Consider the following 14,451-nt stretch of genomic DNA (forward strand, 5'->3'; position numbering starts at 1 on the left):
CCAAATATGTATTTATATCGATAAATGGGGTTGGCAACTGTCATGCAAAAGTTTTCGTGGATGGCGCCAGAATAGGTTTTGCCTGTCTCTAGCTTTGTTCTATGAGATTTGTTATAGAATCCAGACCATAAAGACAAAAAAAAAATCATAACCTGCTCACTAAATTTCATGACAATAGGTTGAGAAATGCGACCTGGAGAGGAGAACATCGGGACATACGAAAACATTTTTGCCCCAGCTGAAACGATATCTTTCGCTAACGCTCGCCCAATAAACCGTTTTGAATTTACTAGAATAAGTAACATAAATTAAACTTAACATTCGATACAAACCCAGACGCTATCAAGCCATGATAGCCCTAATGAAGCAATAGTTTAAGTACTAACGCAGAGATAACAGTTGTACCGCCGACCTTTCGTACAGAGCCGGCCGTTGCGACAGCGCGTCTCGATAATATACAATATACTCATCCGTATATCACACGTACGAGATGAACTCTTTCGTATTCATATGTACCACGTTCATTAACGCTAGTCTAAACGTGTGTACACGTGTGTTCCTACTAGTGCTGAGTGCGAGTGTGTACCAAGGGTTTGTGCTCGTGGAGGTGTTCCTGAACAGCTACAATTTGGTGTATCCCCCGTATTTTGCGAAGTCTATAACTAGGGGACAGTATTATGTGTCGAGTGTTGTCGGTGGGGCTGTGACGATAGTAGCTACAAAGGTTGGTTTATTTAAATTACTGAAGCAAAAGCTGACACAAAACCTTTTTTGTTTTAGAAACTTACGCGATATTCTTGTTGCAGAAAGTCCGGTACGTAGAAGTATCAAAAATATGATACTGATTTATCGTTAGTGCTATACCTTGTTATTGGTCCTTTTATTATGAGATCCCTCCCTCGGATACCTACTGCTATAATAACATAAAAAGAACTTTTTAATAGACAAAGTCTTCTATACCTTAAAAGATTTTTATAATTATGTATTTAAACCTAAATGTATATTAATTAAAATATTGTTTGAGATAAAATTAATTGTATGCCCGAAAAGGGTGAAACTGTTGATACTCATCAAAAAATGTACCTAGTTATATTCTTGTACCTACACAATTTACACAATAAATATTTCTGAGTTCTCATATGCAGGGTAACAATACACAAATGAAAATAAGACACCTTTTCCTGTTTTTTTCCATAAGAACAAACTTTTGGTTGGAGTTTGCCCTTGCAAATAGGTACAGTTTACTTTCCTTGTGAATTTTTTCAAGGTTTTTCCCCTAGATTAAGATATAAAAAATGTAATATGTATTCTTATTTCTTACTATAAACGAGAGACACATATTTTTCACTCTATAACCTGTACAACCGTGAACTGTTTATAATTATTAATTTTAAATGCATACATTTCAGCAACAGACCTTCACAAGAATAGCAATGAATGTTGCGAAAATGCAATGTATGAATGTTGCGAAAATGCAATGTAAAATGCTGTGTTCAGGTACAAACGAACAGCAGCAAACGTTTTCTTGTTGATAGTTGATTTTATAATTCAAGGGGATCCATTCATAGTTCTCCTGTTTTGTTGCGTGATGATGAGACTAATTAGTTTGCCTTGTATTATTTAAATAGTCGAACAGTTTAAGTAATGACATTGAGCGTTGATTATTGACTTTCGCTTAATTTGTGCTGGTAACGAAATGAAAACTAAAACAAAAATAAGAATATACCTAAACCACATCATGTTGAAGTAATGAGGACATTTAATGCAGGGAAATGAACAGTCTAATAACGAGCTCATATCAAACTTTAATGATATAGTCACGTCAAGAATGGAAAAGCCAAACCAAATTATATAATTAAGACAAACGGTCGTAATAATGTGTATTCGCATCTAGTTTAAAAGCACACGTTGCTTTTTTTCTGCGCTCTCATCGAATCCTAGGACTCCATCCACGAGCGAACACTTACTGCCATGTAATCTTTTCCAGACCATCATGCTAAACGGCTTCATGCGATGGCTGCTCCGTTTCCTAGTGTCCCTGATAGCCATCGGGGTGCGGCCGCTCACGTATCTGCTCACCGTGCGCCGCACGCGCAAGTGCCCGCCGCCCGTCAACCCGACGCTCTTCAAGTCTGCCACCGTGCTCACAAACATGATCAGGAACAAACAGGTGGGGATTGACACATGATATTCTAGACCATCATGCTTTGGCTGCTCCGGTTCCTGGTGTCCCTGATAGCCATCGGGGTGCGGCCGCTCACGTACCTGCTCACCGTTCGCCGCACGCGCAAGTGCCCGCCGCCCATCAACCCGACGCTCTTCAAGTCTGCCACCGTGCTCACCAACATGATCAGGAACAAACAGGTGGGGATTGACACATGATATTCTAGACAATCATGCTTTGGCTGCTCCGGTTCCTAGTGTCCCTGATAGCCATCGGGGTGCGGCCGCTCACGTACCTGCTCACCGTGCGCCGCACGCGCAAGTGCCCGCCGCCCGTCAACCCGACGCTCTTCAAGTCTGCCACCGTGCTCACCAATATGATCAATTGATCAGGAACAAATAGGTGGGGATTGACACATGACACATACATGCAATTTGTCACCTGAAATAAACTATGGTCACGTAGACCTGACCATTGTCATCTAAAATGGACAACACTAATGTGACATTACTACTGTGGGTGAGATGAACGCAGATTTGTAGTGTGATGAAGCCTAAACCTCTTACTATCCGCGCTAAAAAGCAACGTTTGCTTTATCATTAAATTATCACACAATAACAGCATCCTTTATTAGGCCTGTCCATTCAACATGTGGGGGATCGGCGTGCTTGTCTTCGACGTAACACCACATGATGAGAAAAATGAGATCAAGTGCGTTATTCGACTTGAGTACGCCAATTTTTTCATTATGTCACTTATGGAACTCAAATACTTATGCTATGCCTAGGAAATAGTAGGCGATTATGATTAAATATGCAGACCTGTGATAAATACTGAGAGTTGTCGTTTTCAAAATAAATAAAAAAGGAACGGCAAAAGACCAATGGTTCGATTCAAGTTTCTTTCAAACGCATTTACTTCTATGTACACATTAAGTACGAGTATACCTGCCTAACATATAGGTATTCTGCGATTTTTTTAAGCATTCGATCCGCGTCCGCGAATGATTCTTCATCAGTTATTTACTTACTAGTATTTAAATACTTATTTATTTAAATAAGTGGGTGGTTACAAGAAAAGCACGTACTTAAATAAGTATAGGTATTGTCGTATCGGATTCGACATGAAAATACTTGTCAAGATTTATGCAAATGTTAATGAGAAAATAAGACAAAATAAATATTATTGCAACATAGTACAGTCTGTAGCAGAAACATTTAAACAGGTGACGTGTTCAAAATGGTCTGATCATAACTTAATTGTTAAGAGAATCAGATCGGGTGCTAGTCATTCTGAACACCTGAGCCGTCTAACTACTTCTGTCGCTGACTGTACATGTTTTATAATATACTTCGTTTATTTTGGCATAAGAAAGGACTTTCAAGAAGTAAGATTGAGGTTCAAAATCGGGCACTTTTTGCAGTACAATTTTGAAGTAAATTATAAGCACTGACCATGCTATATCAAATAATTCCATTATTATTAACAAATAAAGAGCCCGATAAAAACTGCGCGCTTACTTCCGTGGAGTTCTTTTTAATGCAATGCAAAAAACAAAGCCTATTCTCAGAGTTTCAGATTATTAACGCAATGGTTATTAAAAATATTATAAAACTTTTCAGATCACGTCAGAAGAAGTGGTGGCGGCCTACATAGAGAGATGCAAAGAGGCGAATCCGTACCTCAACGCCATAGTGGAGCCGCGATACGAGCAGGCGCTTAGAGAAGCCCGGAGCATCGACAAGATGATCGCTTCCACTGATCGCACGCCAGAGGAGCTGGGCAAGGAGTATCCCCTGCTGGGTGTGCCTATGACTGTCAAGGAGAGCATTGCTGTTGAAGGTAACTTTCAACTAGAACACTTTCGTAAGACTCAACCCCGTGGATCCCTGATACAAGCAGGCGCTTAGAGAAGACCGGAGCATCGACATAAAATGATTGCGTCTACTGATCGGACACCAGAGGAGCTGAGAATGGGGTACCCCCTGCTGGAAGTGCCTATGACTGTCAAGGAAAGCATTGCTGTTGAAGGTAACTTTTATCTAGAACACTCTCTAAAGGCTCATCGATACAAAGCAGACGGCTAGATAAGTTCGGCTAGATAAGCATCGACAAGATAATCGGATTCCGGAGAAACTGGGCAAGGAGTATCCCCTTCTGGGTGTGCCTATGGCGATTAAGAATGGCGATGATTTTGTATGTACAATGATACGAGTAGACTCTGCGGGAGGCCCAGAGCATTGACTGTATGGTCGTGTCCACTGACCATAGCCACAAGCTGGTGGGGCTGAACATGGACGTAATAACTTTGTGTTAAACTTAATAAATAGTAATTATAATACCCATGCACCGCTGGTACCTATCGAACATGCTTGCTACTGTTGTTTGCTTGCCGCATTTCTCCGGTGTATCGAAAAACTAACTCGCCTGTAACTCCACTAGAGTTACAACCGCCCATAGGCTGCGCATGTGTACCCGCAAAAAGCGTCATGCGGCTCGCCAACCGTGACTTGCCAACCTCAGTCCTAACGGGCTTAAGTTTGGCCTTTTTATAAAATACAATCTACCATAATTTTAGGAATGAGCAATGACAGCGGCACCCTTCGTCCGAGCCGAGTGCCGGCCACCAAAGACGCTGCCATCGTCAGCCTGGCGCGCGCCGCGGGTGCCATTCCCATCGCCGTCACGAACACACCACAGCTCTGCATGAACTGGGAGACGTACAATAACGTCACTGGGCTTACGATGAATCCTTATGATCAGAAAAGGACGACTGGAGGCTCTTCAGGTGGAGAGGTGAGATACACTTTATAAAAATACTTTAACAGATAATATCACGTATAATGAATTTTAACGGGAGACGAAGTAAAAATACAATATTCAACTCCGTCAAAATTAGGTTCGAACAATTCGAAATATCTGCCGTCCTATCACTAAAACCTATCTAACCCACAAATTATAGTTTTGAGATATGGGCAAAAAACGTTCAAACCCATATCTCTAGAAAATGTGTACATTTCTTCCGGATTTCTTTTGTGCAAAAATTAAAACTAAATTTATCCTTACTTTGTTTGAAAACCATTTCCTCAAATATTATATTATTAATTAGAAAATCACAATTTTGTGTTTTAGTGTTGCAAATAATTACTAAAATATGTGCGATATTACTCCTAAAACACCGTTAAGTATACCTTAACCGTTCTTTAGAATTGAATAACATATAAAAAATAACTAAATAACGGCCAAGTCAATTTACGTGTTTATAGTATCGTAATTGTGAATTGTGTAATAAACAAAACATAGCTTAATAACCGCAAAGGTACTGAACAATTTTATAGTATTTTATCTGTTAAAATATTACCTAGAAAACATTTGTAATAAACACGTTATTGGACTGTAACCGTTTTTTAGCTATGTAAAGACTATACATATTGAAGTAATTTGTGTGCATTCCTATACTAAAAGCCCGTTAAATGACGAACTAGTAATGCTCACTAGGTTTAAGTCTTGGAAATATTCACAAAAAATGGTTTATCGTATTAACAAAATCATGTTAACCTGCATTATACTACTAAGTTTTAAGAGAAATTCAATATGTTAAATCACATCTGTATCGTATATGTATTTATTCGCATGCAAAAATAAAACCAAAAACTTAAAAAATACTGACAAATCAGTCGTCAACTTTTTAAAATTTTAAAAACGCAAATTGTGTCAGTCTCAAAAATGTATTAAATTTTATATAAAAAAATGTACGTGAAGAAGTAGATTACTAGCCATTGTAAGGTGTCTGATGCATGTAAGGCCCAGTGTCTAATGAAGCCCACTTTTGAAAATGCGCTTTGATTGCCAGTTCAAAAACGACTACACTAAAATCTATCATTTCTCAGATACCTACTAGTTTTTTATACGGAATTTGTGACTTCCTGAGTTTTACTACGGTAAAAGGTAAGTGAACATGCTACTTACTGGGTTTAGAGGCATAGAAATCTGTAGTAATCATAATAATTGTGCCGATTTTGGAGCAGGTGTCTCTGTAATCGGGTGAGTACTTACGAGATGGATACAAATAAGATAAAAAACGAATTTCCAATAATTAGTTACCCACCTTACCTAGTAGGTTTTTATATAGGGCAGCCAAAATCAGCCTTTAACACCCTTCGCATAAAAATAAAGCATTAATCTCATGCATTATGGAATGGCTGTAGTACAATATGCGGAGATGATCAGAGGCTTCACTTTCATAATTCCATTGAATTTAGGGACCCGCTAAAGTGTGGTAGTTTCTTAAGTTACTTGGGAGTTAGTAAATATTACAAAGCTCAATTAATAGCTTTTTTTGATTTCGACTCCATTAATCTGCACTTCTTTTCTTCTGAATTTTTTTCTCGTTAAGTAGAAAAATCTAAAACTTCCCTTCTAATGCATCTACTTAACTTTTTTTAATGTTCGTCTCGTCTAAGGCCGTTGGAAAAGACGATGCGAGCCAAAACATGATCCTCCCTCTAATTGACCTTATTGATCATATCATCATATGTATCCTCGATAGCTCTATTCTTCTTATATTTTCCAGTCGCTTTAGTAAGATGCCGTTAGAAAGTCCAATTCCTTCTCCTTCTCAAACTACCGCTCTATTTATTTCCATTTCTTTGTTTCCTCTCTTAAGTTCTTGAGTGTCTTTTGTACATAAACAGATTACCGTTTTGAACAGACATGCGCTCATGAACCCATATTAACCCGGTTACCCTACTCGGCATAGTACAATTATCGCTCTTGTAAAAATACTGCAGATATGGTATATCACGGTGTTATCATTCTTGGATTTCGGTAATGCTTTCAACACGGGTGACTTCGACATCTTAGTAGGCATATTGCGTTCTCTTAATGTATTTCCTGTGACAGTGAACTAGTTTCATAGTTATTAATTAGGGCGTCAACAGAGGTGGATTGCTCTTAATCTTCATTGTGCCTGCACAGGATGGGGCAGCGTCTCCTGTTTCATTTCCTTACTTTATATACTCTAACACGTTATATTTCCTTCTTCTACCACTTTAAACACACTTTAAACTACCATAGACTACATATCTGCACCATGAACATGAACACTAATTTAGTAAGCATTTTGATTTGGACTTTCACGTTACGGTCTCAAGGTAAATCCACTGAAATTTAAGTTATAGTGATAGGTACCTAGGTCAAAGTGTTCTGCCAAGACTGATTTTAGTACTCTACCTGCCATTATTTTTAACGGTACCTATTTAGATTTCCTACTCTCCCCAGGTCTCTTAAATCTCGCTATTTCTCTATCATGGATACCTCAGATGAGCGAGTTTAGAAGGAATTTTTTTGATATAAAAGCATCACTCCGCAGAGTTCGAAACATTACGCCACTAAGATTGCATTAGCTCAATCCCTCTTACTTACTATATTAGTTTATGCTGACACTTGCTACTTAGACCTTTGGAAGACCAACTCAATATGTTTAAGCAATTCCAGCAACTCTCTATTAAGTATATAGTTGCTTTTTAAATTAGATCATGTCTTCGTAGTGATCATGTTCTCGCTACGTAGAAATCCACTACCGACGTGAATTATCATTGGTTTATCGTTCTCCATTTTTGTATGTAAATCGTAGCACTTACTTTCGGTTTTCGGATTTTTTTTATATAAGCATGCATCCATCAGTCACCGAATATAAAAGACAACTTACAGCGCACGGCGCATTGTTAAACTGTCTGCCTTACGTAATAAAATTCAAGGGAATGTTTTACACTTAGCGGGGTTTTAGCGTGGCATTGTTGGTTGGCCGTGTTTAACTGTTGTATTATTATTCTTTTTCTCAAACATAATTACCCGTTAAGCACACTAAATAGGTTTTAGTGATTTATTTGTTACATGAATCGCAATAAAAGTCTTTTACACTAACGGTTAAAGAACGTTAGCCATGTTTAAGCATAGTAACTGTTTTTTTGTGTAGTATTTAATAAAAAAAATTGTACTTGATAAAACATATTAATAGTTTTTCCAAGTAAATGTGTTTTAGCTATGTATAACGTAAAAAATTAATTAAAATAAAAAACTGGCTAAGCGCTTTTATATTACTTATAGAAGAATAATGTAGGTTTGCGATTTTATAGTATTGAGAAGTATCAAATTATAATGCAGTTAGCGTGTTAGGTCGAGTCTGTATCTCCGTAACTACAACAGATAAAAATATGATTCCAAGACCAGTCGATAGAGAATTCTTTTCTCTTTTAGAATATTTGTCCAAATGAAAACTGGTATTATGCAGCTTTGAGCGGTTTTAGAGATAGGACGGCAGATATAATTCCGATAAAATAGTTTTATTTCAGGAGTAACTGTCGCGTGCGTTAACCGTAGACAATATTACGCAACTACTGAAATTTACCCGTTCTACTCGTAGGTAGTCATTTTGTTAAATCGAGGTATGACTTTGGTTGCAGGCAGCGTTGATCTCATCGGCAGCGTCCATCGTCGGCGTCGGCTCAGACATCGCCGGCTCACTGCGTCTGCCGCCCATGTTCTGTGGGATCTTTGGACACAAGCCCACTCCTAAATTATTATCCATTGAAGGTATCTAAGCGGATGAAAAATAATGAACACTGCTTAACAAACGACCTGTAGATCATCAATGATGTTATATAACTAAAGATAGGTTATACTCATAAATAAGGAGCACAAAAATTAATTCCATATTTATTCCTATACCTACGAAAAAATCTGTTAGTTTCTTCTAAGTTTCGCATTCCATTCACACTTTGTCATGCTCGTTGTTAAACATAAGATTGTCTATTTCGGTGTACATTTTGTGGTATGGAGTTCGTTAGCATTTTGCTCATTTCTCGCTTGCCCAGACGCGACTATAAATGCAACTTGTACAATTTGTAAAAGGTAAGCGCTTCAATTTTGGAAAACCTATAACCTATCTGGCGTTATAATATCTTTGCCTGTAGGTAGATGGATTTTTATGTGAAATGAAATTTGTTGCATAAAAAGTTACGATTATAGATATAAGTACACCTTAACTTATTAGCTACGCTCCGAGCGTACTTAAATAACACGGAACAATTGCATGTTATTCAATCATATTCAAAGATGTTCCAAACCGATAAGCTATCATCAAAAAAAATGTGCTACTTTTACGAATCAGTCAAGATGCCTAATTTACAACGCCACGCCATCTAACGCGTACTTTTCAATGCTAATCAATTTTACTTTAACGCCATCTAGTGACGAATAGTGAAACTATAATTAAACGATGGATGTTGTGTTTAATGAAACTTCAGTATCGCAATAGTTTAATTATTTGACACTAGGTGGCGCTAAAATAAAAACCATTTTAATAATCTTAACTTTTTATTTACTGTTGCCAGGTCATATTCCAGATTGTCTGGACTCAGAATTTGAAGAATATTTTGCTTTGGGACCTCTATGCCGTTACGCAGAAGATCTTGCGTTACTTTTGAAAGTTTTGAGACAGCCTGGCGCTCCAGATGTGCCTTTGGACAAACCCGTAAGTATCATTATAATATTAGGTAATCTTCATAAAGAAAATAAATGAATACTTAGTTGGTACCAATTTATTTTTTTATCTAGAATAGCAGTATACGTATTCAAGGGTTTTGTTACCTACACTGGTAGGTATACCTACTATAACATTGTGATTCTGTGTTGACTGTTGATACTTATATATGCATTAGTAATTATAAACCATAAATTTAAGGTGGATGTGTCCAAGTTGAAGTTTTATTACATGGAGGGCGACAACAGCAACGTCACAGACAAAATCGGATCCGATGTGAAAAAAGCGATGGAAAAAGCCAAAGCACACATTAAGAATACATACAATATTGAAGTCAAAGAGGTACAAACCATTAAGTAATTAATTAATAGTAAATAGTCAATTGTATAGACATACTTTACATTATTGTAAACTTATATTTATGTAGTTGGAAAGGGTTCTCAGTCCTATATAATTGTTCTCACTCATTATATGGTGATTATAAACTTACACCCATATTTCGCACTTTTTCTACTCAAGTGATTGCGCTTTCAATTTTTTTTTCCTTCAGCTCAAGATAAAAAACATCGAACACATCTGGGAGATCAGTATTAGGGTTCTAATGAATATTCGTCACGTTCGCAACATCTACACTGATCCTGAGAAACGAGACCAATGGGTGTCGGTCTGGCCAGAAGTTCTAAAGAAAATGGTCGGTCTGTCAGACCATAATTTCACTTGTGTAGCTTACGGACCGCTGCAGAAGTTTTTCGACTCGTTACCAAAGAGCTATTATGCGAAATTGTTGAGAATGTTTGAAGAGATTAAGCAAGACTTTGAGGTAAGTGGATTATATTAGTTGTATTACGTTTACTTAGATAGAACTTGACGTAAACGAGAGAGAAACAGACTTTAGCATGGTTATAAACTTACATAAATGCCATATACTAAGTAAAAGTGACCAAGGCCTCCAGTGCCCCAATAACTCTGAAAATAATTTAATTTTGTTCTAATACTTCTAATAGTGCTTAGCATGGTATTTACGTTTATAGGGTCGCTTTCATTTCCCAAGTCAGTACTTATGTGAAAATTATCGGCACCGATTAAGCTTTAAGATTACCATTTGATATGTATAAGAACTGTGTACCATGGTTTGCAAGAAAGTAATACCGAATACTGAATACGGATTATCTAAGGCAAGATTAACAAAGAAAAAAAAATTGTAATAGTCATTTTAAATTTCTGATTTAGGGTACAAGGTCGAAGATCTTTTAACGCACACATTCCTAACAGTCACTTTTCTATAATTTGGTTGTTATTTTATACCTAATTTATCATCATTTCTTTTACAGAAAGCGCTAGGAGACGACGCCGTATTAATATACCCAGCGTACCCCTACCCAGCCCATCTCCACTACCGGGTATACTACAAATTCCTAAACTGCGGGTACCTGACCATCTTCAACGCCCTAGGTCTCCCAGTCACCGCCTGCCCCATGGGTCTCACAGAAAAAGGCCTACCAGTGGGTCTACAACTTGTGGCCAATAAGTGCCACGATCATTTGACGATAGCTGTCGCTAAAGAGTTTGAAAAGGCCTTTGGAGGCTGGGTGCCGCCTAATAGAGAACCTGTCAGTGTCTAATTTTATAAGTTAATTGTATGATGAGATTATATATAGAGAAAACTGCGTTAATCGGGGGAAAAACCTACTTTTCAAGATATATACCTACGCGACTGCAACCATTACTTTGTTATGGGAGCAACCCAGAATTCGTAAAAGAATGACGTGTCCCATACTAAAAGTTCAATTCGACATGGTACACGATGTATGGAAACTAGGATTTTTATTTTTTGTGATATCAGAGTTGCTGCTATAGTAGAAGTTACTATAGAAATGAATACAATCGCGTGCTTAACTACATATACCTTCCTCTTATCGCCTAAAGATGTTACTTGGCACCCGGTATTGCGCTACACCATAGAGAAGTAAGGAAGCATAGAGTTCTCGTTCACTCCAAAACGCTTATTATTTTCGTAGTCGACATCTAGAGTCAAGTAGCAGATTTATCAGTAGGTACTGCTACTTGACAATTGACGTCGTGACGAACGAAAATTCTGATGCTCAACAATTTTCAGCTAATATTATAATTATAACCGGATTAACCGGAACTGTATTTTCGACTCCTTCTGCTTGTAATATTAGTTGTTGATCAATACACTTTTCGTCAGTGACATCTAGTGGTACTGATAAATCTGCTATTTGACGCTAGATGTCGACTACGAAAATAATAAGCGTTTTGGTAATAAAATTGATGTATGGAGAGAGCAATCTATGCTTACTTATTTCTCTTGTTGTCACTGCTGTCGTAACCTAAATAAATGAGATGTATCATATCATAAGAATAATTCTTCCTTCGTCTTGGTCTTATATAAATAAAAACTGTCTCATGAACGGAATTGCACCGGTTGACTTTAGAATAATACAGGTACGATTTATTTTGAATTTGTAATGTGACTGAAAAGCAGTTCTTTATATACATTATACATACTTAGTATGTATCTAATAGATATTAAATTGTAGTATAAGCAATTAAGCATAGGTATTTTAGAAGTCTTAATATCTTTGTAACTTGTATAAGTTTCCACTGTGATAATGTCATTACAATAATAAAACTAAGTTAATAAAATGTTTAAATTGTGGCATTAGTGGCAGGCAGACGCACATCATAAGTAGTAGGTGCCTTTTATTTAAAGGAATAATGGATAGACAAAAAATACTTAAATTGTTCACGTGACTGCACATAGCTAATACATTATTTATATGTTTTCCAAATAAAATTTTATACCAAATTAAGTATTTAGTTTGATGTCTTTTCCGTACACGAAACAAAAGGTGTCGAAAAAACGGTGTCTCGTAAATTTGTGAGACACGAACTTTCCCGAACTTAACAGTGAAGAAGTAAAACGGACATGACGAATCTATAAGGGTTCCGTTTTTTGCCATTTGGCTACGGAACCCTCAAAATGGGTCTTACACATTTTATAGTATGCTTAACGCGTTCGCGTCTTTTCTGGCCCTTACAGGCTGGATACATATTTTCTGTATCTACTTGAGACTCAAGGAAAACGGGGCTATATATGTATCAGTGTCGTTAACTTATTGTATTGTCCACAGTGACCTTTTTCTAGAATGCGTTTGTCCCAAATGTACCTAGTAGTTATTTTTTGTTGAGAAAGCTGATTTTAAGTCCTAAGCAAACGATATATAATTTGGCATATAACTATAGCTTTTCACCTCAGCAGTGAGAACATGTATTAGAAGGAAAAAATTCTAAGATATATTTTAAAGATTACGTAATCTTAAGAAAACACATATGAATACGAAAATCGAATATTTCGCACTGTTTTTAACTATCAAATCCCCTCTTATAGGCTGTAAGCTGGTGGGGGAAAAATAAATGACCCTACTGAGACAAATAATAATAGAACTTGGCTCTGTGAGCCGTCGGTAGATCTCGCGATAAGCTTTCGAAAAAATAAGTTCAAAAACGAAAACCACAGCGAACTCACAAGCCTTAAGCACCATAGATCCTAATAAATAATGCTTAAGCCCTTCGTGTGAAAACGAAACGGAAAATAAATTATATGTAAATATCGAACCTGCTTGCACAATTTGATGAGAATCGGTTAAGAAATGCGACCTGTACAGGCAAACGTCCGGAGTCCGGAAGCATTTTGGCCCAAGCTGAAACGGAGACCTTCGCTAACGCTCGGTCAAAAATAGCTACAAATAATCAGTAGTATTTACGTCTACTTATAAACATATCTAGTTGACGGCATAGTTACAGTTACAGCTGGTCTCTGCCAAGGTTAATCCCTGTCTAGGCCGACACATGACATTGTGAGGTAGGTTGCTAGTGGGGCTTCCTCCATTTCTCGTACTAGTACGAGAAACCTATGCCCATGCATTGCATTCTACTTTCGTATATGAAGACAAAAGCCACTTATTTATTGTTCCACTCCATTTAGTTTGACAAATGCACCAATGTAACCTATAAATAATTTATGTACGGCTACAAATCTGGTATGCCCATTGGAACCATTAAAACGTCGCATTTAAGGTATCTAAATATCATTTTATAATTCAACCCTTGGACCTTAGATTCTTTCATCTTCGTTTCCAAATGTAGGTACAGCTTCTTCTTAACCAAGTAAATTATGTACTTACCCCTTCTAAGACGTAATATACGACGGCTGGAATGGTGGCATTTCCGTGGAAGGGCGTAAAATATCAAACCTAAGATACGCCTGCGGTATTTCCGAACCGATACGACCTTCAAACGTTCAAGGAAAAAGCGTACTCCTTAAATCCGGCAACGCACTTACAACCCTGGTGTTGCAGGTGTGCATGGGCGGCGGTAATCGCTTACCATCAGGTGACCCGTCTACTCGTTTACCTCCTGTGTCATAAAAAAAAACGCTGTCGACACCACTCTTCTGACAGTCAGCGAAGCAGGGAGGGACTGTCTTTTAAACAGGATGGAAAGTATGAGTGAAGAACTCGGACTATCGATCAATAGTTCCAAAACTAAAGTCATGATATTAGCACGCAAACGGAAAACAACTTCATATGCCTTGGCTCTACCATAAGCAACAATAGGTCCTGTGATATGGCTTATGTGAGGAAAGCTGACTGTAACCGAATTGATACCTTTGAGATGTAGTGTTGGAAGTTCGATTCTAGATGAACTGAACATCACAACC

General features: G+C 37.5%; 1 protein-coding gene across 3 annotated transcripts; it reads left to right on the plus strand.

Annotated features, from left to right (window-relative positions):
• Window positions 1–415: 415 nt before the first annotated feature.
• LOC133520617 (fatty-acid amide hydrolase 2-B) lies at window positions 416–12,541 on the plus strand. 3 transcript variants are annotated; one of them, XM_061855139.1, is made up of 9 exons: window positions 416–724; window positions 1,988–2,170; window positions 3,787–4,006; window positions 4,743–4,960; window positions 8,629–8,758; window positions 9,559–9,698; window positions 9,909–10,049; window positions 10,258–10,527; window positions 11,039–12,541. In XM_061855139.1, exons 1-9 carry the CDS (start codon window positions 491–493, stop codon window positions 11,327–11,329), a joined length of 1,827 nt encoding a protein of 608 aa, XP_061711123.1. In that variant the 5' UTR covers window positions 416–490; the 3' UTR covers window positions 11,330–12,541. The 3 variants fall into 3 exon arrangements, with proteins under 3 accessions (XP_061711123.1, XP_061711121.1, XP_061711122.1); XM_061855137.1 differs by lacking the exons at window positions 416–724; window positions 1,988–2,170 and adding an exon at window positions 2,183–2,364; XM_061855138.1 differs by lacking the exons at window positions 416–724; window positions 1,988–2,170 and adding an exon at window positions 2,183–2,364 and having other exon boundaries at window positions 9,571–9,698.
• Window positions 12,542–14,451: the final 1,910 nt, after the last annotated feature.

This window comes from Cydia pomonella, chromosome 8 (genome assembly GCF_033807575.1).
Source record: "Cydia pomonella isolate Wapato2018A chromosome 8, ilCydPomo1, whole genome shotgun sequence".
NCBI classification, from domain to species: domain Eukaryota; kingdom Metazoa; phylum Arthropoda; class Insecta; order Lepidoptera; family Tortricidae; genus Cydia; species Cydia pomonella.

What these genes read in the sequence shown, in the direction of transcription:
- LOC133520617 (XM_061855139.1), top strand. Translation starts at nt 491, where the DNA reads ATGAACTCTTTCGTATTCATATGTACCACGTTCATTAACGCTAGTCTA. An exon ending in GAGGCTCTTCAGGTGGAGAG is followed by an intron (nt 4,961 to 8,628) that starts GTGAGATACACT and finishes CTTTGGTTGCAG; the next exon opens with GCAGCGTTGATCTCATCGGC. An exon ending in AGATTAAGCAAGACTTTGAG is followed by an intron (nt 10,528 to 11,038) that starts GTAAGTGGATTA and finishes TTTCTTTTACAG; the next exon opens with AAAGCGCTAGGAGACGACGC.